This window comes from Phyllobates terribilis, unplaced genomic scaffold, assembly GCF_046119375.1.
Source record: "Phyllobates terribilis strain yellow unplaced genomic scaffold, ASM4611937v1 Scaffold_4__5_contigs__length_816908805, whole genome shotgun sequence".
Lineage (NCBI taxonomy): Eukaryota > Metazoa > Chordata > Amphibia > Anura > Dendrobatidae > Phyllobates > Phyllobates terribilis.
Genome location: NW_027362764.1, coordinates 166,057,893 through 166,085,154, shown reverse-complemented (window position 1 = coordinate 166,085,154; position 27,262 = coordinate 166,057,893). Strand labels below are relative to the sequence as shown.

At 38.6% G+C, this 27,262-nt stretch overlaps 1 protein-coding gene across 1 annotated transcript in view; it reads left to right on the top strand.

Moving 5' to 3' along the window:
- SKAP2 (src kinase associated phosphoprotein 2) overlaps nucleotides 1-27,262 on the top strand; it is a 363,025-nt gene that overhangs the window by 99,843 nt on the left and 235,920 nt on the right. The window contains exon 4 of the mRNA XM_073677891.1: nucleotides 5,706-5,807. Coding sequence (XP_073533992.1) covers nucleotides 5,706-5,807 — 102 coding nt within the window. The remainder of the gene's footprint in view (nucleotides 1-5,705; nucleotides 5,808-27,262) is intronic.

The following is a 27,262-nucleotide window of genomic DNA, read 5'->3' as shown; positions in this document are numbered from 1 at the left end:
GCCCAGAATAGGATGTGCAGTGAGATTCTTTCTGATCCGTCACATAAGTCTGTGCCTTATTGTATATGTTCGTGCACATTTTTGTTTTTTCAAATACACAGTACATGGACAAGTAAAAGCTCTTATACATTGCCGTGTGATGGCAACATACAGCGGAGCGCAGAGTGCTATTGCTCTGTAAAATGAGTCGCAGGGACTCTGTGCCATAGTATTGTCCCCATGTACATCTCAAAATATGTTTTTATGTAATCCAATTCACCTACAAAGAATAGTAAGATCCACCATATAGTAGAATAAGACAACTGCCGATTTTTCCACCTGTGTCTTCCCTGCAATTATCTCCATTGACTTTGCAGCCATCGCTCCTCTGTAGCATGCATTTTATAAGATATTTTAATTAGCTGTGAAGTTTTAATTATCCCTCCATGCCTCTAGCTGAGATTCCAGCGTTCGTCTTGTGCTATAACTTTTTACAAAGAAGTATTTTTAAACTGATCATTAATTTTATGATCACAGAAATGAGATGCAGAATTTATGCTGTTGTCATTGGCACAAGCTCAAGGCACCACTGACAGTATTTCTGATTGTAATAGAATGACTGTGAACTAATGGGGCTCTAAGAATTCTTCTCAACATACAATTCATTTCAATGTCCGATTAGTGTGTAATGTTCCTAATTATAATGCCCCTAAACTTCAATCACAGCATTACTTGGCAAAATACAAGTAACAGATATTAAGTGCCTTTAGACAAAGATGAATGAGGATTCAGGTCCCTGTTACAGGTCCAGAAAAGAGGTTTCTTACAGTTCATTGAAATAAACTCATAACATCAGTGACAAACTTTTAGTGGTATTGTTTCAGAGAGAGAAAATGTTTCCAGTGTTGAATTTTCATATGGTCCCATATATACTGTAGATGCAGTTCTTATATTGCTAGATCAGACACCATATACAGATGTAACGGAGCAGGGTTTGTCATTCAGCATGTGCTGTGAGAGATGTGGTTGGTTTTCCATAGGACTCTTGGGAAGCTTATTAGTATTTATTAGTAATGAACTTTTAAGATGGGGAAATAATTGGTGGAATGAGCCTTCATAAAACTCATTCCATATCATTAGTAATGTTGAGTGAATTTGTTCGACATTTCAAATTCAGGTTCGTGTTCGGGTTTCCGACTTGTTTGCGCCAAAAAATCGGCTCTGCCCATGAACATCCCTGATTTGTCACGCTGTCACGCAGATAACATCTCCTCACTCTCCTCCTGGGCCCCTTTGACTGGGCCCCCTCGCTGTCAGGACCTTACTCACCACTGTCCTCTGAACAACCAACAACCCTTCTAGATGTTTCCACCCTGCTTTTATACTCTTCTTTCAGTGCTCCCCTAAACTACTTTCTCTACCCACCTCCTCTACTTAGTTCCATCCCCCTACACAGGCCTGTGCTCTCCCTTAGGAGCTAACTGGACCTTCCCTAAAGAGTGATGTAGTGTTGGATGTGAGTGTGTGGGTCCCGGGTAGTGCTCCCTCCTTACCTGAGAGTGGGGTACCACACCTCTGGCTGAGATGCAGTACCTCTGTGGCAATTGGACCCGCAGGGGTGCCAAATAAACAGTACCTATTTTATCCCTAGTTTAATTCTGTGCTTACCCTGCACTACTCACATTATACATTAACGCATTATATAAGAAGCACATCACTATTCACATTACATGTAACACTGCATGACACTGTACACATAGTGCGATTGTTGTCTTCAGGAGTAGGAACGCAGCAGAGCAGTCCATCATTATTTCGCTCCTACAGATCCTCTCTTCCTTTGGCACCACAGACCTGGCCCTCTGCTGCATCGCTTCATACCTTACCAACCACACATTTAGCATCTCCCATTCAGATACTACCTCCTTATCCCATCCTCTTTCTGTTATTGTCGCTCAAGGCTCTGGAACCTCTTACTTTTCTCAAGAGTTTCTATCAGCCAAATCCTCCTTTTTCTCATAACACTTCCTAAAACTCAAAGCGGAAAAAACTTCACACTTTCTCCTTTCTTACAAGTACGCTGCCTGGGTGCAATCCTTGATTCTGCTCTGTGCTTCAAACCACATGTCTAAGCCCTTACCACCTCCTGGCACCTTCAACTCAAAAGCATTTCTTGAATTCACCATTTTCTCAACCCCTAGTCAACAAAAATGTCAGTAAATACCCTCACCACCTCCTGCCTCGACTACTGCAACATCCTCAGCTGTGGTCTCTCATTTAACAATCTTGCATACATCTACAGTACTGCCCGATAAATCTACCTCTTCCCTTCCTACTCCTTGGTTTCTTCTCTCTGTCAACCCCTTTACTGGCTACAAATACAGCAAACAATTCAGTTTAGAGTACTAACTATAGATCTCCGAACTAATCTCTGGATACCTCCCAGCACATAATTCTGGTCCACACAAGATCTCTTTTTTTCCTGCACCCTTATATGTTCCTCAAACAACCATCTCCAAGATTTTTACTGAGTATCACCCATCCTCTAGAACTCACTATCTCAGTAAATCAGATTGTCTGCCACAATTTAGGCCTCCAGATGCAATCTAAAAACTAAATTCTTCAGGAAAGCCTACAGCCTGCAAAAACTCAGCTGCCACCTCTCTGCCACTAGAACTGCTCCTATCCCCCCTCCACCTACAATACTCTGTAGATTGCAAGCCCATTAAGGCAGATTGCGCTCCTCCTCTATATCAGTCAGTCACTAATTTGCTTACTTTTCTTGAATATTATATAAATGTATGTAAACTCTCATCACAAATACAGTACCCTGGAATTAATGATGCTTTAAAATAAATAATAATAAGCTCGTGCCAGTTTCCACATCTTGCCACATGTTGCATTCGTAATGATCTTGAGTACTGTGTCAGGAGTTTGGCTGTAATACACAATCAGTCTCTTTCTGCCCTGCCAGCATTGGAATTAACCATTATCTCAACAGTTCAACCAGTTATATGTTGAATTTAGTAGCGGCCATGGCATCTGAAGTATTTCAAAGAGGGGGCTCATTTTGTTTGCTTATTGGCACTCCACAATGTGAATGTGGTGTGATGATGGGTTACTTTGTCAGTCTTGAGGCCTAACAATGCCCCCAGATCTGTCTTTTTTGTCTGCCTATTAGGCCTTGCCAGATGCATGGCCTAACAGGTTGCCTGTCAGTATACAATTTTTGCACTGACGAGGGGCAATACCCCGAAAACACAGTGTCTGCAAATTGAGATTTTGATTTGATTTTTATCCTAAGTCATATTGCAAGACTTGTTAAAGAGTCGATATTGACTTGTAGGATTGCTGCTTCCAATAGTTGGGACTAGAGTTCAAGTCCTCTTCCTCTCTGAAGAGACAATTTGCATATTTAATTTCCCAGAGGATCATGCAAGGCATTAAAGCCTCTTCATACTACCAGACCTGGCATGTCACTCTCCAGTAGGAAAGAACTTTCCCCTTAGACTCCAGTCTTAGCCTCTCACCCAGCCAAATCAGATCTCAGGCTATGTGCCCACGTTGCAGAAATGAAGCAGAAAATTTCTGCTTCATTTCTGCATGTCCTCTCCCAGAAAAACGCATGCGGAATTCCGCACGCGTTTATCGTGCGTTTATCGCGCGTTTTCCACATGCGGAATTGCCTTGCGTTATTTATTGCATTGCAAAGACAATTCCTCTTGCGGAAACGCAAAATTAATGGACAGGCTGCGGATTTTTCCACGCATCAAAAACGCTGTGGAAAAATCCGCAGCATGGGCATAGAACTTGCAGAATCCCCTTGGGGACCATGGGGGGCGGATTACATAGCGTTTCACAAGCGTCTACGCTGCGGAATTTCCGCAGCATATACGCTTGAAAAACGCTACATGGGCACATACCCTCATACTTTGCATTGACGAGAGACAATACCTCGAAACACCATGTCTGCAAATTAATATTCTGATTTGGCTTTTATCCTAAATCATATTACAAGGCTCGTTAAAGGGTAGATATTGACTTGTAGGATTGCTATTTCCAATAGTTGGCACTCGAGTTCAATTCCTTTTCCTCTCTGAAGATACAATTTGCATATTTTAATCAAAAACATTATAAAAGCAATCAAAGTATCGCTGGCTGCTTAAAGTTTCCCCTCTTCAATGTCTCCACCTCCAAGAAATGAATAAATAAAAAAAATCTCTTTTTAATTAAAAAATGTCATTTTTTTAAAAGTTTGCCATGTAACATACACATACTTGGTACTACCGAAAATGTCATAACCTGTAAAATAAATATATTTAATTGTTATTTATACTGCATGGCATATTATGGAAAGAAAAAAGAAAGATGGTAGATTTGCGGTGCCACTTAAAATAAATATAATATATATATGTGTATATATGTCATGCGTCTGCGTTCGAACCCTTGAGCCTGTGCTTTGATGGTCGGCTTCTCTGTACACCGAACCACAGCGGACACATCTTTTCTCTGGGTATTTAGTTGCTTCAGTATATTTAGGGTAACAGATGTTTTCATTTACTCATTTTTCTGCCCTATCTCCTTTTGGGTGCGGCTTTATATAATTTCGCTCGCTTTTATTTCCTGCCGGTGATAGTCTCATTTGGATGTCCAGCCATACTTTCAGGCAGCATAGGACCAAGTTGCCATAGTCTAGACTGTGGTTACAGCTATGTCAGCTCACGCAGGAACCACTAGGCACTGCGAGTTCAGGATCTCTAGTCTGTGCAAGAGCCGGCAGTTGCATTTTTTTTTGGTGTGTTTTCTATTTTCTCGAGTGAGTAGCTACACTATCATAACAATACATGTATATAAAATATATGTATATCCTCAAATGGTATCATTATAAACTACTGCTCCTTCCACACACAAAAAAAATCATTTTAGCATCACTAATTGCATAGTGTCGGGCTCATTACAAGCCAGAATTTTGATAACTGTAAAGCAAATGTAACAAGATGTGTGGCTCTGTGAACTCATGACAGACTGATATTTGAACTTTTCAATTATGTGCTGAAGGAGAACATTTTTTTAGGAACATTGGCGATTGGCGTGCGTATAGGTGGGGTCACTTTTGAGCAATATTTATTAAATCAAACTTTTTCATGAGTTGCAAAAATTCTATATGAATGTCAGCAACAGACACAAAGTGATACATGTCAGCTAATGTCTCCAAACTCTGTATTAATCAAAGATAATAATTGTGTGAAATTATAGGTAATTGGAAACAAACAGCGCTGTCACTTTAGGTTGTGCCCATATTATCTACATTGGCTACAAGTGGCCTAAGACCACCCAATCAAGATACCAGAATAAAATAAAATCTAAAGTAATAACAATGTTCATTATATTGTAATCAAATATATATATTAATTTACTTATCCATATTGTTATTGTAATCATCATTATTGTTATTAAAATGAATAATATTCTAATATTAATAACTTGCAGCAAATACAAGGTAATTTCCTATTAAGCTGATTGTAAATTCTACAAGATTTGTTTACATTTTTATTTTATTTTATGTAAACATAATTCCTCTTCATCATTTTACATTTTATATCTAACAAATATTTGCACCTTTTATTGTGCCTATTAATAGTTTTAGGATAAAAAAAATGAATGAGCTGATGCCAGATTTCTCTCTGAACTTATTACACAAGCTGACATTTTTTTTTCTTTCCCTTTAGGAGACTCGGAGGATGTGGAAGAGTCGGATGGGTTTCCTCGCCCCCCTGACACATCTTCTCTTGTTTCAGATCGCGATAGGGATGAGGAACTGCCTTCTGACGGTATGCTTCTGTTTGCTTTACAATATACTGCTCTCATATAAGTGCATGTAACAAGATACTAGAAATAGAATTATAGAACTTCAGAAACAGATAAAAAAAATAGAATAGGGTTACAGCTCCCACGGGTGTTTTCTTTTCCTCTTAATCTTTTAAGAACTGAAGAGCTCCCTCTAGTGGCTCTTTAAACAAAATTGATTTTATTTTACTGCAAAAGTTTTTGTTAAATAGCTATCTATTAACATCATTTTATTTGTATTTTTGGCTTGGACATATCATTTCCCATCACATATTTTATTCATCAAAATAATTTAAAAATATATATTTTTCAGGATTTTTTTGCAGCTTTTGTTTAAAGTCAATTTCAACAGTTTAATGTGTTTTATTATTATATGTATAATTTATCTGTATTAAACAAAACTCCAAAGTACTTCTTCCCTATGAATAAAAGCTACAATAGCTATGTAATGATGCTAGCACTTTATACTTATATATAAATCTAGTTTTATATATCTAAAACAACCGAAACAAAGTATTAAAAATTCTATTGTTTTACCATTTTTTATTCGTTTTTAATTTTTAAAAAAAAAATACATTGGATTATGCATTTATCAATGACTTTAATCTTATAAGTTTATTTTGTATTTATTTTACGTGCCGTTTTTATTTTTTTTTTAGTCTTAATAATTACACTTTTTATTTTAAATAGTGGTATGATGCAAGCAAAATAATGTTTAAAAAAATCTGAGCTTTTTTTTTTTTTTAATTGGAAGAGCTAGAATTTTCAATACTAAATGCAAATACTGTATTATAAACTATGAACGCGCTATGTATGTTAGTAGGGTTAAAAAAAAATAATTAAAAAAAAGTAACACTTGCTTTTTACAGGATTTAGAAGCCTGTTTCAATATGCCGGAGACAAAGCCAGAGAATACTTTCCTCCTAGCCTGCCATTATGTTAACATTTTATTTTTTCCTTACAGCAATAATTGATGATGCTGTATATAAAGAACCGTTTAGGAAAAGTTAGCAAATGATATTTTGCAGTAACTTCCATGGGCATTGTATGTAGTCTCCGGCGATTTAATTACATGCAGCGAGTGAAAGCATTATAAGTTGGTTATAAAGTTATGATTGAGTAATGCTTGGTGACATGATATGATGATCAGGCAGGGCCACTCTGTCTCTAAGTACAATTGCTAAACTAAAATATGCTTCCTGCAATACAGCACTCAAGGTTTTATGTTATCCAGATCATTCCCGTTGGATACATAAATTGCCTTTATGGGGTATAAAATTATGTCTATTGCAGAACAGGGATAAGTGAGCTGCATGCATGTGTAATAAATACTGTACTCGGCGATTCGGGGAAACAGGTTTTGTCATCTTTACCCCTATATATTGGAGCAGTTAGTATATTCCATCGTCTTCTGCCCAAATATGATTTACTTTCGCTGGAAATGAAGCACTATTTTGCTTTCCTGGAGTATTCATCAGTAACTAACTGAAAACGGCTCCCTAAATGCTCGCTTATTAGATTTAGATAAGGCCGGGACTTAATATATGTTTATTGTATGAACAATATCATTTGACGATAAGTCTGTAATAATGACCGTAAAATCCACTGATTTAACATGAATTCAGATTTTACTACTAGATTAAAAAATATTAAGTTCAAAGGTATATAGAGCGAGCGCCTGCAAACCAGGCATATGCCCAGTTCACTGGAATCGCCCATTGGGCCGTAATCAGACGGGTCGTATTGTGCTCGTGTTTAACCATTCAGTCTCCGAATGTGACACCTTGACGTCCTGCCGTTCGTACAGCGCCATATTGATCACCGGTTCTGTAAGTTCACTCGAGCAGTAAAAAAAAACAAAACTCCAGGACGTCTGAGTGTTGCATCCGGAATACAAATAGTTAAACACGGGTACAATACACCCGTCTGGACGAGCCCTGGCCTCTTTCCTTTCACTGCACAATTTTTGCAGTTGTTTCTATGAAATGGATTATTTTGCAACATTAAACTCGATTCATTTTAAAAACACATGCAGCTTCAATTTTAAAATTTAAAACCAGAAATTAAAAAAAATATATTTATTTGTTTTTTTTTCTAATAAATTCTTCAGCTGTCACACAATTCTTTATTAAATCTATTCTACCAGGCAGAATTTTCACAATGAGCGAAACCAAATTAGCCCAGGTCACGGCGAGGTCTGTTATTAAATCTTATTGTTATTTTGTCCTTTTGACTTTCGTCTTTGTGGTTCATACCAACAAAAGTATATAAACTGATAGATTATGAACTCTAAACATGATAAGTATTTTTCATAATGTTAATGTAATTTTCAAGGAACCCAAAAGGTCACATCCCTATATTTCTATATGCATTAGGAATCTCTCATTCTGCTTAATATTTCTCCCTCACTGTTCCTCTGGTTCAAAAGTTCATCCGGTTCCCCAACGGCCACCTAATTTTCTAGTTATTCCCCGAAGCCATATGTGTTTTGGTTTCTTTATGGATTATTAGGTACTGTAGGAAAGTCAAATAAGTTATATCTTCTAATGAAATCCGAGCGCACTTCAGATCAGTGATGCCTGGACTTGATTGCTAGTGGCAATTATCACCGTCTGGGTGTAAAGTGATTGGTTTTACATGGTACTGAGCAGAAGAACAGAAATCTACAGTCAGAGGCATACAAATAATGTAATTACATATCACAAATATATATTACGTAGGTAATATGGAGAATGTGTTTTATGCTGATTCATAGCAAAATGGCATCAAACCAAGTTCACATGCAGGTTATTGTGAGCGAGTCACAGGCTTCGGGTAGAAATGTACATTTTTACATTGGACTTTGATGCTGAAGATTAATGGAATTTCAATGAGAGGCTAAAGTGGTCACCAATTTGTCAGGACAAGTAATGGGGATTCTATAGTCCTGTCTTCTCATTAATATCAATTGTATGAAAGGTGCTTCATACAATAGAGGAGGGATAATTGATTTTGGAATAGGGATCCTGTTTCATTTATTGACGTGTTGGTTATATGACATCTAAATGACAGATTTCAATATCTGCACTCATATTAAAGGTATCAGAATTGTATTATTTTTTCTATTGATGCGCACTGACTAATAACTCCCTGCTAATGAAAATAAACCTGGCTTGAAAGAGCTTGCGTTGAATACGTTTTGGTTCGGCAGCTGAAACAACATTTCGTTGCGTTTTTGCTGCGTTTTTTATGCAAAATTTAAGCTGCGTTTTACAGTACCAGCAAAAGCTATGAGATTTCAGAAATCTCATGCACACACATTGTTTTATTTTCTTGACTGATTTGGAAAACTGTTGTGTTTTTGCAAACTGCAGTATGACACTTCTTTCAGCATTTGTGCAGCGTTTTTTTTACCCATGGAAAGCAGTGCAAAAATGCAGCAAAAAAATGCAGGTATCAGGTTTTGCTGTATTTTTGGTGCCAAAACCTTAAAGGGGTTGTTCAGTACTATTAATATTTGGCCATTCTATTTTTATGGTTAAAAGAAGTATCTTTGTGAATACCTTGCTTTGCAGTTACTGCCTGTGAGCGGCGCTATCGCTGGCCGCTCACAGGCATCATGTGACCCCGCGCTAATGTCATTTCAAGTGAGGCATGACATCAGTGACTTTCTCCCCGCGATGACTGCTGGGCTGTGGGCGGGGTTATCCCGCACGTCACACCCAGCATCCACCGCGCGCTTTCCCAATGAATGGGGAGAGGGAGAGCGCGCGGTGGATGCCGGGTGTGATGAGCGGGGTAACCCCGCCCACAACCCAGCATCCACCGTGGAACGCAGAAGAGAGAGACCCCCGACTGCATCCGGAGCCATGAGGTAACATCAGCGGATGTCAGAGCCGGCTGCAGCCGGAGGTCACGTGATGCCTGTGAGCGGCCAGCGATAGCGCCGCTCACAGGCAGAAACTGCAACGCAAGGTATTTACAAAGATACTTATTTTCAACATAAAAATAGAATGGTCAAATATTAATAGTAGTGAACAACCCCTTTAAGGAAGTTGCATTATCTTTTTTTGGGGGGCACTAAAGTTTTTTAGGATGCACAAGAGACAATAAAAACGCAGCAAAAAATGCAGCAAAAGCATAGCAAATACGCAGAAAAAAAATCAACAAAAACTCAGCAAAACCTGCTTTTTTGAAGCTGCTTTTTTACTGCCAAGAGAGCAGGTTTTGCCTGCAGAAAAAAAAGCAGCAAAAACGCAACATATGAACATAGCCTTACATATAGCAAAAGCAATGAACTGGGATGCAAATTGGCGTGCATGCAGCATGTAAGCGCATGTTTACACTGGCCACTAAACAGACAAAACGCAAGAGAAAAGTAAAATGGGCAAATACCCTGCAGCAAATAAATAAATAGCAACAGTGCATGAAAATAATATAGGGTAGCTGGTTAACATATCTTTGATAAAAAAAATGTAAAATCCATCCCACCACGCCACGGTGACCCTATTCGAGACGGTCTTAACCTTACCATGTGTCTAATGACGTAAGTGTGAATAAGGGCTGAGAAGGACCGAGGCTCTTCAATTACATATAGTGGAATCATTTAGTCAGCACGCATGGGGTTAAAATCCAGTCCTGAAAATCTTTCTTTTATGAGTTATTTGCAATGAAATAGGTTTACAGTCTGCTGAAATAGAAAATGTGCCTATGATAACACAACTTGTATTTTGCATTCTACGTCATATTTAGCATTTTTTCATGTTTTTATTACAATTTTTACACCATTTCAGGCTAAGGGATAAGGAACAAATAGCAAACTATGATTCCATTCAGAGATATATGTGTTATTGATATAAAAATCTTCGTACAGTCATTAAAGGGCTGTTTATAAACATCCATACAATAGAAGGAAAGGGGTTTTCATGGGACAAAGGTTTCCATAATAGAATGGCACTAGACATCCAGGGACTCATACTATTGCACCTTATCAATAAAGCTGGCCGCAGCTGCCCTGTCAATAGTAATAAAGTTACAGACCACAATGTGCAGAATTCTAACTAGATCCTTGATCTTCTGGGAAGTCTAATCTCTTCTAGAAACAAATGTCCTTTTGACTCGCCATGTATTTATCTCTCACTTGCTGCAATGGTTTTTAATTACGTGATGTATTTGCTTAGGATGAGTGGTAAATCCTCAGATGGCGAGGATGCAGTTAGGTAGCACAAGGCTTCAGTCTGGACTCTACACATCCATGAAGAGGTTAACATTGCATCATCCAGTTCAGCCCTTTCCCAGTTAGCCATCTCTATGGCTTCTCACAAATTCCAGAACCCTGCTGCCTTTATTATCCTTCCCAATTATTTTTACCAGCATTCAAGACTTTTTGGATGACGAAACTAAAGGTTAAAGGAAGATGGTTTTAAAAGATGTGTTTCTGGAAATGTTTAAAGGTTTACAAAGGAATGGGCAAATCTAAAGTACATTGCATTGTACAATTAAAGCCCAACACAGAAGATTGATCAAGCTGTGAAGCCATATGCAAATTAACCAGAAACACATTAGAGGGAGGGTTGATGCACTCTGACACACCCCAAATGCACTTCCAGACTAATTTGCATGTGGCTGAATTTTTCAGCTCTGCCATATCGGATTGCTGCAAAACAGGTATAGTTTTTATTGTTCTTTTACGAGCTATACAGAAAGATCATTCGTTTTATTAGTAAAATTGTATTGTCAGATTCCATTTAATTATGTCAATGGGCACTGGCAGTTACAGGAATTCAAGCATGTACTGTATATGTCATGGGTGCTGCGTTTATATAAAAAAATATATTTTCAAATTTGAAACTATGTGCCCTTTAAGTAGTGATGCATTTAAGGTTTATGGTTTTGTAGCTGAATTTCACACCTTCCTATAGTATATATACATCAGGTTATTGTATGAACAATTACTAATGAAAAAAACAAGACAAATTGCATGTACATTACTGATTTGGCTCGGGCTAAGCAGCAGTAGTCTACAGGGCACAGTTTGTGCAGAATGACTGCACACATGGTCAAATGGAGTCATTTGGCTGGCAGCGCCACAATGTGCATGGGCTCCTTTCATTACTGTCAGTGGCTGAGAAGTGTGTGATTTATACTCCCTTAGAGGATATTGGAATTTATAGTTCACGCTAATATCTGTGTGTATCATGGTGCATACTGAACAGTGTGAATACAGCGGTATTCTAACTAAATACAGTGACTTAATAAAAATTACACTACCCATAAAGGTCTCCAATATTAGTACATGTGTCCCAGATTGTTGGGCTTAAAATGATTCCACTATTATCTACAGGATAGGTGATAAATAGCTAATTACTGCTTGTCCCACCCATTGGACCCCCCAGCTGCCTTAGACCCCCTTTTTTAATGGAGTCATGGTTGCACATTCATCCTACTACTTCATTAAGTATAATGTCCTTGACCGCCAGTCTCCAAACCCTACCATACATATAAGTTCGTATGGTCCGCAGCCATCTCGGCTGGCTCTAATGTACACAGGACTGCTTGTTAATCTGACAGCACCTATGTTCTTTACAAGAGATATGTCTAGTGGTGGCTTATCTTGAGGAGAACAAAAAGGATCGGCAGTCCAAAATCAGATATGGTGGATCCTTAACTCCCCCAACAATCAGTTGTCTGGGGCTTCCATAAACGTTAGACCATCTGCCCAACCTGTTGATATCAAGGGTTCAGAATAAATTGGTCTAATGTATATATGGGGGGCTTAAAACTTTGTATGGAGCGGTAATTCACATGCCCAACCACTACTTTGCCTAAACCAGTAACTTGAGAGCCTTTTTATGCGATCTGTGGATGTCACTGTGGAGACACGAGGGTCAGTGGGGACTCTTGTCTGCTGGCACAAGACCGCATTGACCTGGGCTCATGCCACTGAACGCCAGCTCTCCTTTCCCGTAATACTACTCAGACAACACAGGGTTAGGGTAAAATACTGTGGCAATACTTTACTGAACCACCACAGACAAAAAACATAGAGAACAGTCCAAGCAAATACCCAAGATGGTGCAAATTACAGTGTCTCCCCTTTCCGTTGACTCACCGGGATGTGAGCAGCTGCGACTTCAGGGCTAGCAGGACCGACAACCCCTACCAGTAGCGCCCCACTTTTGGCGGGCACCCACAGAGAGGAGTTAACGACAAGCTTAGGAAGGTGACAGTCCATTGAGGTACGTGATCAGTTGACCGGAGGGTTCCAACCTGGCTTCTCCGAATGTCTCCATGGGGATGGGGGACTGGAGGGTTCCAATCTGGCTTACCCAAACGTCTCCATGGGTTCAATGATGGTCAATGGAGAAGATCTGTATTCTTCCAGCTAGGTCCATGGGCCTTTAGGCTGGCATCATGTAGAATATCAAATCTGTGTTCCTCTTCATACAGCCAGGGTGTCTTGGCTGCTGTTCTGTAGAGTCTCTCTGCAGAAGGATATAGATCCCTTTTTATACCCACATCAGTGGTTCAGACCATCATTCACAGGTCAGGGGTAAGGTGAGATGATATTAACTCTCATTGTTTGAGTATTAATCAATCTGCATAGTTTGGTCTTCACTGTTATGCAGGTCAACCAGCTACATAGACTTATACAATGGGTAATCAACATATTAGCAAGCATTGATTGTTCAATGACCCTGCGTCCCTATCCTCCAAAGATAGCTACACAATCACCTGTAGGAGCTGATATAATAGGTAAACAGCAGCCATTCAACAATTCACAAACATCAATTCAAGAGTCAACGTTCAGACAATAGTCTGTTTCTTGACCCACTGAAAATATACGTCTGGCATAATTAGCCAAACAATAAGCAACTCATCATAATAAACTAGCCAAGTATTGTATTTTAGTTCTATGCTAGATCATGTATTTTTAGTTCTGTGCTAGATTGTCTTACATTTTAGATTATTGGATGCCAAATTATAGTAATTCCATTTAAAATAAAATAAAACTGTACAGTAATTGTAGTAATTTACTTGGCTTCATTTCACTTTTTGTAAAGCGTGGAGAAGACTAAATATGCCAAATTTTAGGAGTTTGTTCTTCTATCTCTATAGTCAGGACATAGTTTATAAACCTGTTACTTTGTATTAATGCTCTCTATTCTACAGAATTACAGAACGTTATACTTAGAATAACAGTATAGCTACATGACTGTCACTTGCCAGCGAGGAGAGACTAAACATTTCTGAGGTCTTTCTGGCTGCAGTTTTAATGTCTAATTTTTATGGACGACTAAGATGTAAATTAATCAGTCGGTAACTTTATTAAGTGCAGACCTGCTCCATGGCTTGCAGTCATTATAAAAATTACAATATAAATCTGCATACAAGGAAAGAATAAATGAGTGTAATGTCATCCAAAACCTATCCTTAGGATAGGTCATCAATATCTGATCAGTGGGGGTCCGACACCCTACACCCCCACTCATCAGCTGTTACCGGGTGTAAACTGTTTATGGAGTACAAGCAGTATAACTCCATAAACTTTTTTTTGTGGTTGTTTGGTGGTTTTACATCTTATCATCCTATCCACATGATAACTTTATAACTCGTGGTGTCCCTCTATTATTCCTCCTGGCAATGTATAAATAACTAATAGTGTCAGACGATGCAGACACACCCTATTTACACCCAATTATCAATTTATTCATTTGTTTCTAGAAGGAATAACAGAGGAAAGTTACTTTGTTACATTATAAGAAAAGTTGCATCAAAATTGTTATTAGGTAATACAAGTATTTAATAAAAACAGACATATTAGGACTGAGTGAGAAAAATGAAACCTACTGTAAAAAGACTTATCTGAACCCATATTGATTTTCCTTAACCATATGAGTCAAGTATAAGTAAATTATATTTTAAGGTTTTAAGTGGATTGTTGAAATTCCTTTGGTAGAAAGGCATTAACCTCATAACGTGTTTCACTTCTAATTGTTATACATATTTAATTATTTGTGTTATGTCTACATAAAGTGCTAGATTTGGCAGTTTGATTGTGAAAATGATTTTTCTTTACAATATCCTGTTTGCTATTGCTAGTATTACTAATCCTAATGTTACTTATGCTGTGCTAGCTCAGTTGTTAGTGATGTCACGTCCGCCTGCAGGAGTGAATAAGCACATAAGTTTGTAGGTGTTATTGTAAAATCATTCATTCATTAATGTCCACAAGTTGTCATGGCTGTCAATAGTATGTGGTGGCTGCATTATGGGGTCCCAGCCTTAGACATGCAACATAATAACAAAAGAGAAATCTAAATTAAATCAATATTTGGTGGGACCATCCTCCGCCTTCAAAACGTCATCAATTCTTCTAGGTACATTTGCACAACTTTTGATGGAACTTGGCAGGGAAGTTGGTCCAAACATGTTGAAGAACTAACTACAGATCTTCACTGCGCGTATGCGCGGGGAGCCGCTTGTCACAGCGCATGCGCGGCTCCCAGCGCTGCACGCTTTCCTGCCTGGACATGTCATACTGCTCAAGCGCCCCACACTGACTTCAGCTTGAGCCGGGAGCAAAATTCAAATACGTAGGCAATGCCAGCCCTGACTGAATGTGGCGCCTGCCCATGACTGAATACAAGGATCACACCCCTTTGACTGAACGAGCAGGTATGATATAAGTATAGAAAATGTTATATACTCATTATATTGGTGCCAATTTTAATGAAAAAAGCGTGTTAGTGATGCACATTGCATCACTACCAATGCTATGGGGGCAGTTTACATAGTAGATAACACATGACAGGTTCCCTTTAACACCCACACCCTTTGTTAGTGAGTTTGGGCAAAGTTGTCCTCCACAATACAAACCGGTGTCAAGTCCCCCTCTATTGCCCTACATATAGAAATGCCATAGCGTGTCATGCAGTCATCCAACCACATGGTGGCAGTATTAAGGTTACAAACCGACATGGGTTTATATACAGTACAGACCAAAAGTTTGGACACACCTTCTCATTTAAAGATTTTTCTGTATTTTCATGACTATGAAAATTGTACATTCACACTGAAGGCATCAAAACTATGAATTAACACATGTGGAATTATATACTTAACAAAAAAATCTGAAACAACTGAAAATATGTCTTATATTCTAGGTTCTTCAAAGTAGCCACCTTTTGCTTTGATGGCTGCTTTGCACACTCTTGGCATTCTCTTGATGAGCTTCAAGAGGTAGTCACCGGAAATGGTTTTCACGTCACAGGTGTGCCCTGTCAGGTTTAATAAGTGGAATTTCTTGCCTTATAAATGGGGTTGGGATCATCAGTTGTGTTGTGCAGAAGTCTGGTGGATACACAGCTGATAGTCCTACTGAATAAACTGTTAGAATTTGTATTATGACAAGAAAAAAGCAGCTAAGTAAAGAAAAACGAGTGGCCATCATTACTTTAAGAAATGAAGGTCAGTCAGTCCGAAAAATTGGGAAAACTTTGAAAGTGTCCCCAAGAGCAGTTGCAAAAACCATCAAGCGCTACAAAGAAACTGGCTCACATGAGGACCGCCCCAGGAAAGGAAGACCAAGAGTCACCTCTGCTTCTGAGGATAAGTTTATCCGAGTCACCAGCTTCACAAATCGCAGGTTCACAGCAACTCAGATTAGAGACCAGGTCAATGCCACACAGAGTTCTAGCAGCAGACACATCTCTTCAACAACTGTTAAGAGGAGACTTTGTGCAGCAGGCCTTCATGGTAAAATAGCTGCTAGGAAACCACTGCTAAGGACAGGCAACAAACAGAAGAGACTTGTTTGGGCTAAAGAACACAAGGAATGGACATTAAACCAGTGGAAATCTGTGCTTTGGTCTGATGAGTCCAAATTTGAGATCTTTGGTTCCAACCACCGTGTCTTTGTGCGACGCAGAAAAGGTGAACGGATGGACTCTCCATGCCTGGTTCCCACCGTGAAGCATGGAGGAGGAGGTGAGATGGTGTGGGGGTGCTTTGCTGGTGACACTGTTGGGGATTTATTCAAAATTGAAGGCATACTGAACCAGCATGGCTACCACAGCATCTTGCAGCGGCATGCTATTCCATCCGGTTTGCGTTTAGTTGGACCATATTTTATTTTTCAACAGGACAATGACCCCAAACACACTTCCAGACCGTGTAAGGGCTATTTGACCAAGGAGAGTGATGGGGTGCTACGCCAGATGACCTGGCCTCCACAGTCACCAGACCTGAACCCAATCGAGATGGTTTGGGGTTAGCTGGACCACAGAGTGAAGGCAAAAGGGCCAACAAGTGCTAAGCATCTCTGGGAACTCCTTCAATATTGTTGGAAGACCATTTCATGTGACTACTTCTTGAAGCTCATCAAGAGAATGCCAAGAGTGTGCAAAGCAGTCATCAAAGCAAAAGGTGGCCACTTTGAAGAACCTAGAATATAAGACATATTTTCAGTTGTTTCACACTTTTTTGTTAAGTATATAATTCCACATGTGTTAATTCATAGTTTTGATGCCTTCAGTGTGAATGTACAATTTTCATAGTCATGAAAATACAGAAAAATCTTTAAATGAGAAGGTGTGTCCAAACTTTTGGTCTGTACTGTATATATATTAGATATATTATATATATTAGATTATTGTATTCCTCAGGATCAGAGGAAGCGTGATCGACTCGCAAAACGGCTGTCAGTCACATTGTCTCCACAATCTCTGCTTATTTTAACACGCAGTGGTGAGTGCCCCGTTTTTCTTCCCACAATATGAAATGACTTTTTCCTGGTGAGCACCCTTGAGACGGTTTATTAGCTACTGAATCTTGACAATTTTTTCATTCCTGTTTAATGTGTATACTGTGTATGGAAGCAGTGCTGGATCCCTGTTTTTCTACATTTACTGGTCACTATGTATATATTAGATATTAACAGTATGTAGTCAGCGTCTACACTACCCTTAATAGAGACTGTAGATAGATTTCATCTCATCTTATAAATCTTGAAATTTGGAACACTGTTCCAGAAAAACAAAGATGTGATCACTATAACGATATATTTAAAGGTTCGGGGGCTGACACTGCCAGAAGAGGCCCCTGTGCAAGAACAATATATGGGCCCTTTGCAGTCCAATAGTTCATCATAATGCACAAATCCACGGTTTTGGAGGTTGAAGTGCCCCCCTTTATGTCTTGGGGTTGCACTAATGCTGTGTCCACCCATATATAACGGTTTATCGACCACTAAACATCCTCTTATTAATGACCCCAGGGTGCCGCATAAATGAAATAAAAATATTTATTTCCTTTCCGGACTGGTGCCGCGCCTCTGCTCTCAGCCCTATGTCTGCTGCCAATCTCCTGACATAAGCATGGCTGCTGTCTTCACATTTTTGTCCCACTGGAAGACACACAGTAGACATGCACTTTAAGAATTTGCAGCATATCAGTAGTAATTAAAGAGGTTGTCCATAACTAGGTCATCAATGTCTGACTGGTCGGGGTCAGACACTGGCATGCCCGCCGATCAGCTGTTCTCTGGGTTGACGGCAGCTGCCGGCCTGAACTGCTCGATTGCTGAGCTGCTCCGTCTTCTGATAGTGGCCACGGCAGGGTACTGCACATACGCCTCCTATTTAAATCAAGCAGTTGCCGCCGACACTGAGAACAGCTGATCGGCGGGCGTGTCAGATCCTTACCGATCAATGAAAAAGTAGTGGACAGCCTCTTTAATGTCAATTTTGTTAGAAATAAAAAGCATTTACCAATTTTAGCCATAATATTTTAACCTCTTGATCTTACAATTGCTTTAATAATTAAAAATTATAAGATTGTTATACGAACAAGAAAAAAAAACCTTACCATCAAGTTTACAAAATGACTTCAGCCCCTAAAATGGTACTTGTGTAAGTAGCAATGACACAAGCGGTAGGACAGCTACTCCTATGTCTGTATGGCCACTGTTCTCCTAAATCCATACCAACAGCACTTGCAGAAGGAAATGCTTGAGTGGCTCAGAAGCTTTAATAGTAACCTCAGGGCCTAGCACAATTACAAGATATCTTATGTCTGCGGCGTATGAAGGTTGTGACCCGTGAGCAGCATATGTCTGCCTTGGCTAGCTGTGTGATTCATTTGGGAGGCTATCTATGGCCGGTCAGGCCCAGGGAAGGTGGTGTGCAGTGGCATTTTAGATTAGGAAAGATTCAATAAGTGCGAGGATCACTGCCCAGAGCTAGTTATACACATCCCGGATCTTTATCGCGGCTTGTGCACCGTCTTCCAGGGACTTTCACCTATTTACTACTGGAGATTAAAGTGGTCTTAATGTGACCTGCTCTAATTTATTGCTATGATGTTACTGTAATCACATTTCATTACTTGGAAGTCATTAGCGCAGACTTTATCCTTCTGGTATCTATAGCGTATATATATTCATGCGTTCTGTATCTGAGAGATGCATTAGCTCCAGCTTAATAATGATAAACATATCTTCATAATTCTCTCATCCATGATTTTCGGTTCCTTCTAAGCTCTGCGTTGCTGACTAGCAGCATGAGCCCGGCCATCAGGAGGGTATTGATTGCCCAATATTGTTTCATTATGATTGACCCGATGCAAATGATAGCAGAGGGTGCAGGCATATGGACACGATATCCTCAGCACTCCACAATAATGGACATTCATTTCATGTCTGCTACATATGCACTTTCTACATTGCGGTTTGGATCAGTGATTCCAATTAGACGTATGTGTAGCCAATATAGGGGCTTAGATGATAGAGTGGTGACAATTACTTGCATTAAAGTTTTATTACCAGACGTATTTCAGAGCAAAAATAAGCAAAAATGCTTTTTTCCCCCTTCTTTTGGAGTGAGCGAGCTTTTGCAGGAACATTAGTTCCCGATTCTCTGCCAGTGTAAATATACATCATTTGTTCCTCAGGTGATTTTATTTTCATGCATGCATACAAATGCAAACATGCACACAGATGGGGCTTGGATAGGACGCCAGTCACACAGGTACGTGTGATGCACAGTGTCCGGCTTAAAGCCTATTGATGATGCCCATACTATTAGATCAGGCGGGCTGCCCAGCACTATATAAGTGCACCCCACAAGACAGATGCCTCAATTCTCCCAACCAACTGTAAAGGGCCTGGTTCCATCATGCATAAAAATGGAAAATGTGCAATAAAAATATGAAAAAGAATGTATAAAATAAATACATTACGGGAGATATTGGTCGATATTTTGGCCAAAATACGCAAGCTCGCAACCTGTGCCAAGGGTCCTCACTCTTGCAAATCCTAACACAGTCCCCTATCAGTATGTCTATGGAGTGTGGGAGGAAACTGGAGAACCCGGAGAAAACCCACACAAGTATAAGGGAGAACATACAAACTCCTTGCAGATGTTGTCCTTGGTGGGATTTGAATCCAGGACCCAAGGTTGCAAGGTTGCATTGCTAACCACTGAGCCACCGTGCTGCTGTACATGTAGCAACCGTTCTGTCTCCATAATTGCTCATCAGCCGGTGTAAATAGATGAGCATACAAGCGCCAAACAGCCTGAATATAATCAATTTGTTATTAACCTAACATAGGCCCATGTAAATGGACCATAAAGATAATAATAAGGGTAAGGCTACACACAAAGCTTGCAGTGCAGATGAAAACTGAGCAGATAAATGGATTTGTTGCTAATATGTGTGGTATTTAAATAAATTATTAATGAACCCATGATTTTGCCGATAAACAACACTGTAACCAGTAAAATCCCATAACCAATAAACATCTATTTGGTTAAGCTGTGAGAGGTTTACGCAGCAAAACTTGCAGTTTCTTTACTTCCAAGAGAGCAGGTTTTGCCTGCAGAAAAAAACGCAGCAAAACCGCAATGTGTGAACATCGCCTTACACTGTAAATAAATGGGCTGTAATAATGGGCTGTGTAATACACACATATATTGGGTTCTCCAGAGTAGGAGTTGCTCCGTATAGTCAGGTTGTAGTCACAGATTTCCTCACTCCTCATAAGCCCAGAATTCTGCTATGTAATATATGAAGAAAAAAAAAAGTAAATATTTATGTAAAGTGTGAACACGGCTTTGTATTTATTGTGAGGATATGTTTTATATTATGTGATTTTCAAGTTCTTTGTCTCTGGTTTGTAATTCTGATAATAGAGCAGGACAGTGTATTAAATTATACATTAATATGAGCCCTCAATACCTAAAATAAAGGCTGGCAAAAAATGGCAGCTTTTTTTCGGATAGTTTCTTTAGGTCTGTCGAGATGATCTGGATCTAAATACCTACATTTTATCTTGTATCCAGTTTGTTTTCCTAGAGACAAACTTCTCCATTTGTAACGGACATTATAAACGACACTAATTTGTGCATTAGTTCTATAAAATAGATTTTTGATATAAATAAATCTCACTAAATTTAAAATGTTAAAGGAAGCCATATTGGGCTGCAGGTTTGTGGGAAAATACTTCAAGTTGCATTAATATCAGCAGTAGATACAGATGTTCGGAACATTTCTTGTCCTGGTAAAGTTCACTGAAATTGGTCACATACTTATTTACTAAGAGGGCTTTGAGATGACAGAGAAGTTCTGCGGAGCTACTTGCTCTCCACTGAGAGGGTTAACATGCAGGGCAATCAAGGCTGGGAGTCTAAGAGCTTGGCCAATAATCCATTCTCCTATCCAGACCCTTGGGATTGCAAGTTGTGGGAAACAGCACATCCTAAGCATCTGTTCACTGCAAGGTGAAAATCGTCACATGTAGATTTCATATTTCGGAATAGATAAAGCATACTTCATTTATACAGTAGCCTGTACTAAAATGTTTTCTCTTCTGAAGCTTTACAAAGCTGAAACTATTTAAACTATTGGCCAACATTGAGTATAAAAAAAGAGAAATTTCCGTTTTGGACAAATCTGAGCAATTTGCTATTTGATTCATGAGAATCCCCCCAAAAAATGCCTGCTTCCATTTCACACATTGCAGAAAATTGTATCATCCATAGAAAGCTCAAATGACTTCAGGCGGGAACCACACAGGCTTCTTCCAAATAATGCCTTGCAGCTATCACATCACATGTTATAGTGCAGCCAATCAGGAGGGACTAGCATAGCCTGTATAAAAGCAGAGGCAGGGAATGCAGTAGCCATTTTATGGTGATTTAGAGAGAGGGCGTCAGAGCTCACAGCTCAATGTTTGTCCCTAAAACATTGGACAAATACTCCAAACTGTAATGTATTGTACAATGGCAGCACTGAAGAAGATAAGTGCAGTGGTCTGAATAATACAGAGATTTAATTGATAGGTGGAGAGAGAAATAGAAGAGGAGTCAGCAGCAGTCGAAGACTTGGTGTGATTGAATAGTGATATGATATAGCTGGCATCTGTCCTGCTGCATTTGAATTACAATTATATATTTTTTTCTTCACTGTGAATTCACTTGAAAACAGAAGCAAGACCGCACAACATTTTTTTCAGAAAAAAATATTCTTGCTTGTTACAAGCAACTGTAGTAAGTTTTTGCATTTCTTGTGCAATCTTTTTTTGTAAGAGGGAAGCAATAATAATATTTTTTTAAATAGAAAATAGTATTCCCCAAAAATCAAGAATTGAACTGTGACTGTCTTCCTTACAAAGTGTGCATGTCACAAACAACTTTTTTTGCACATCTGTAAAATTGTGTACACACTGCAAGAGTAGAGTGCCCTGTTGTAGGTGTAGTCTTTTTGGATGTGTACCTACTTAGTATTTCTTATGTAATTTTGTGGGCAATGGGGTTTAATTTTGATTTTTGCACACCTGTTTTACCAGTTCAATTTGACAACTATACATATCAGGCCTATGCTGCAGTCTGCTGACACATTTGCTTTTTGTATATGTATCATGTGAACCTACCTACCTACCTAGCATTTCTTGTTAAATCATTTTTGGCAAGGTTAAAATATTTGGGGTTGAAAAGATTGTAAAAAGTGAACTACCGTATAATGTTGTACAAAATGTATGCTAAAAGAAAAATGGCAATGTACAGGATAGTTTTAAGGAAAAAAAACACAATATGGCTAAGGATATAGGATCTGCTAACACCATGCTCACTGGGTCCAGCCATCTGGTGAGAAGTGCTACAAACGCAGGTTACATTTCACCTCCTTGGCCTCCAGCAAGCATACTAATGGGGAACAGGTGAGGGTATTATGGAATATATGGCACATCATTCATCTCAGTCACTTCAAGGTGTGGTTACCTCTGACAGCAACACTGTCAGTTTGAGTCAGTGTTCTCCACAGAAGAGTCTGCACGATCACAAATGATAAAGAGGAATATATTTTGGACTATTTTTATTTAAAAAACATGAAAAGTCTGTAATAGCGCCGTATTATAATAGGGACTGTTAGTTAATACCGGTTATCATCTGTTTCTATTGTGAGGTCACTTTGACATTACTAAAGCTTTGTTTGTTTTAAAAAGCATAAAAGGGGTTGGATACAGTCCTAGGAGACTTCAGAGTATTACACATGTCTTTCCAGGCCAATTAAAGGCTTTGCAGTAATGTGATCCATCAATTCGCTACAAATAAAAATTTTTTGAAAAACATAAATTTGAATGTCAAAAGATTCGATCATTTTTATTGATGAGTGAAAAAACTTGACCCTGAGGAAGGCACAAAATGTAACTAATATGGGGCTCAGTGTATCAATAACTTGAATTTGAAATGGATATTTTCCTAAGTAAAAATTCTAAAAGGGAGGGAGGCAAAATCATCAACTGCCCCCAGTTAAATGTTAATAAAAAAAGGAATACATTCTTTTGAACAGCCCCAGGGAAAATCAGCAAAGAAAAATTCTAAGCATCAATGAACAGGCAGTACCTTGGAGATCCAGCAAAGTCACTCACTGACTTGAGCACCTGCTCCTTGCAATGACCCTAGTCCAAGAATACATCACAATGGATACATTTAAACTCACAGACTTAAAACTGAATGTTATGTTTGTGGAAAACCAAATTTTGTGATAAGGAATTTACTACAAAACAATAAAATCAATGCAAATAATACTCTGTGTATGAACTGAACCCAATCACATAGGTGAGCACATTCTGGATGAATTATGAGAATGAATGGTTAGCTTATGAGCTTCTCAGAACATGAATCACTACATAAACCACATTTCACAACTCTGTAGATGGACGTCAGGCCATAGCTTTATAATAATCACACGTGTCCTTGAGATATAATGAGAATCGCATACACTGCACACTATGAAACTACGTGTCAGTAACAATGTACTAACCCATAACAGCGTGTAGGTAACATAAATGAGTGCATCACTTACAACATGTACTGCCCATAACAACACAAAGGCCACATAAACAGTTAGAATCATTAATGCAATATGTGTTACCTTACCTTATACCTAGCTATCTAAGATGCATATACTCTGTGAATCAGGCAGGATCTGTGCACGCCCCGTACACCGTCTGTCTATGAAGATCAGAATAAAAGCTACATTCATTTAATTGCACTAACGGTACATTCGCATGTTGCTTTCATATTCCATTTTTCTGCCATGATTACTATGAAATTGCAGCAAAATTATTTGATTTTTCCAAAGTCACTGTGAAATCTCGACAGTTTGTTCAGTCTGGCAGTGATTGTTGCAAAAAATGCTATTTGTCCACAACATGTGAATGCCCCCTAGAGGAAAAAGCATAGCGAGTCAGAATCTCATTTTTATTTGATAAATTGTGCCCCACTCATTGGTGCCTTAGGCAGCTGCCTACTTTGACTACTCCTTGTTCCAGCCAAGCCTTGATTTATTTAATCAGTAGAGACGTTTCCCCCATCTCAGCGAATGACCATTGGCCTTTGTCCTAGCCACTTAAATAAACTCTGCCTATGATATACACATGATGGAACAAGTGGCCTCAGTATGATACAAATAATTCTAGCACTGTTTCCTCTGCTCTTATACATTTTTGTCCACTAAGAAATGGCATTTTCCATGATGTATTGCAGGCAAGGCCATTTATACCCCAAATTCAATGCCTAATACTTTAGATTAGCAGCAGACATTAAGTGGGAACCAAACGATTTACTCTGCCATTATAGCAGCTAGTTTGCAAATATTAATTAAATATTGTTATCACTCATTAGTATTATTATTGGGTAATAACAATTGTAACTGTAATAGTAATATTGCTGGAAATGTGCATCTCCCACTGTTTAAATGTTTTCTCAGACTTTTATTTGTTGAACATAAATTGAGGAAATGATTTGTCTATGATAAAAAGAGTAAAAAAAAAAAAAAAAAGTTAAAATTCACCAGACATCATTCTGCTGTAATTTCCCAGTTGTGTCTATGATGCATATTTAATGCTTAGCCTATTCAGTTGTCACCGGTGTTATTTATTATTGACGTGCCGAGATCCGAACGCAAGGTTTTGGAGATATCACATCAGCTTGCAAGCTGTAATTTAAAGATGTAGCAAACCAGCAGCTACCTTTAATTACCCGGCATCAGCGCTCATTAGGATTTATGCATCCAGCATATCGCAAAACGCCTGTGATTGTTTGCTGTTTTTTTTATTTTTTTATTATTCTATTTATTTATTTTTTTTATAAGCCCAAAGATTTAAAAGGAGACGCGGCCCCATTTCTCTTCTGACTCAGAGGGAGTTCAGTGACCTTTTTGCGGCAAATTATGTAGAAAGAAAATATTTATATTCATTTAAAATAACCTCGGTGAAGAAATAGTCTCATTACCCTGTTTGATCAATTCCTTGTAGCCGGGGCTGCAGCATGCCGCTCTTGCCATTGGTTGATGGAATACACTGAGAAGTAGCTAATGGTAATGGTGCTCATCAGGACTGGGTTCAGGCAGCGGTCAGCAACAAATAATGCAGGACTGTTCCTAAGTTTGTGGCTAGTGGAATTTGCTACATGCCCCAAGCCAGCAGCTTCTCTGATTTTGGCTATTTGATTAGGACCGAGGCAAAAACTGCATTTGAACAACATAGATCTCTAGTGCCTCCGAAAGATTTTCTTTTGAAAAATACGTTAATGCGGTGAACAAAATATTATATAGAAATAAATATTATATTTATTGCTCAAATTAAATAGTGTAAAAAAAATATAAAATTAATATGTAAGCATAAATAAATAAATTAAAAAAATACAACTTTTTACATTATGGAAACAAAGCTCATCCTGATGTAAATGTAAACATGATGTGTCACCGGGATTTACAACAGTGCATTTCCCACAGGAAATGAGCCTGGAAGATGGGAAAACCTGTCTCTCTTTTATTGAAGACAGAGGTATTTACAACCCTTCTAGCAAGGGACAAGACAGAGGGGCCCTGATAGCCTTCATTTTATGGTGCTTCAGAAGCCCTTGCTTGGAGGGAAAAAAAAAAGCAGTTTTTATGGCTTTATGGCATCACGGCGAATTAGCACAATGTTTAGATGGGAAGTTCAGACAGACCAGGCTGGTTCTGGGGAAGTCTATGGAGGCAGCTGACATTTATTCATTTATTTACAGGGGTTTATTTTTTACATTTTTGAACCTGTTAAGCAACATTACACTCTAAATACCTGTCAATATATTAAATATGCTATTCACTCCCTCCAAAAATGTTTTCATTTTTTTGTTACTGTTTATTTTTTGTTGCCTTTATGACTATAATATATAACACAGCCCAGTACAGAGATTGGCAGCTCTCATCCTGGCCCTGGGAATTTTTTTAATATGGGATATAAAGTAATATGAGACCTATTGCGTAATTGTAGATTGTTTCTCATCATTAGGATTTACAAATACGGTTTTAACTTGTTTATGGGGGACTGAGTCGTTTTTGTTAAAGCAGCATATTATATTGTAGTGGTAATAAGAGCAGGTCATGAATAAAATATAAACTTTACTTTTATCATTTTTGTGCATGCTAGTAATGCAATTTAATGGAGATGAGTATAAAAGAATAGTGACGATTTATAACAAAATAATCATTAAACTTAGAAAAATGTGTAAGTTGTTGTTTGACTGAACTTGACTCAATCCAGATATTTAATTTTAATTTATAACTATTGGTTAAATATACCGAATGAACTGCAATTACCAGACGGATTTTTTTTCTCTCCAGGCCATAAATAACTTTGGAACTAGTTAGTATGATGTGTTTTTTCACTACTTGTTTTGGATAGGTTTGCAAAATGCTGTACACTATACCTTATAAATGACAAATACCTATAAATACCAATGCTAAAGATGCCATCCAAAAGATGTTATTCATTATGTTTCAGCTGTTTTTGTGCTATGTGGACCTTCTACAATGATGGTTATTACAGCACCTGTAACGGTGGATACACAGCTGCATCTTATTGCACTGCGGTGTGTTAGTTTTCACTAATATTCTGCAATTTTGTCAAGTTTGT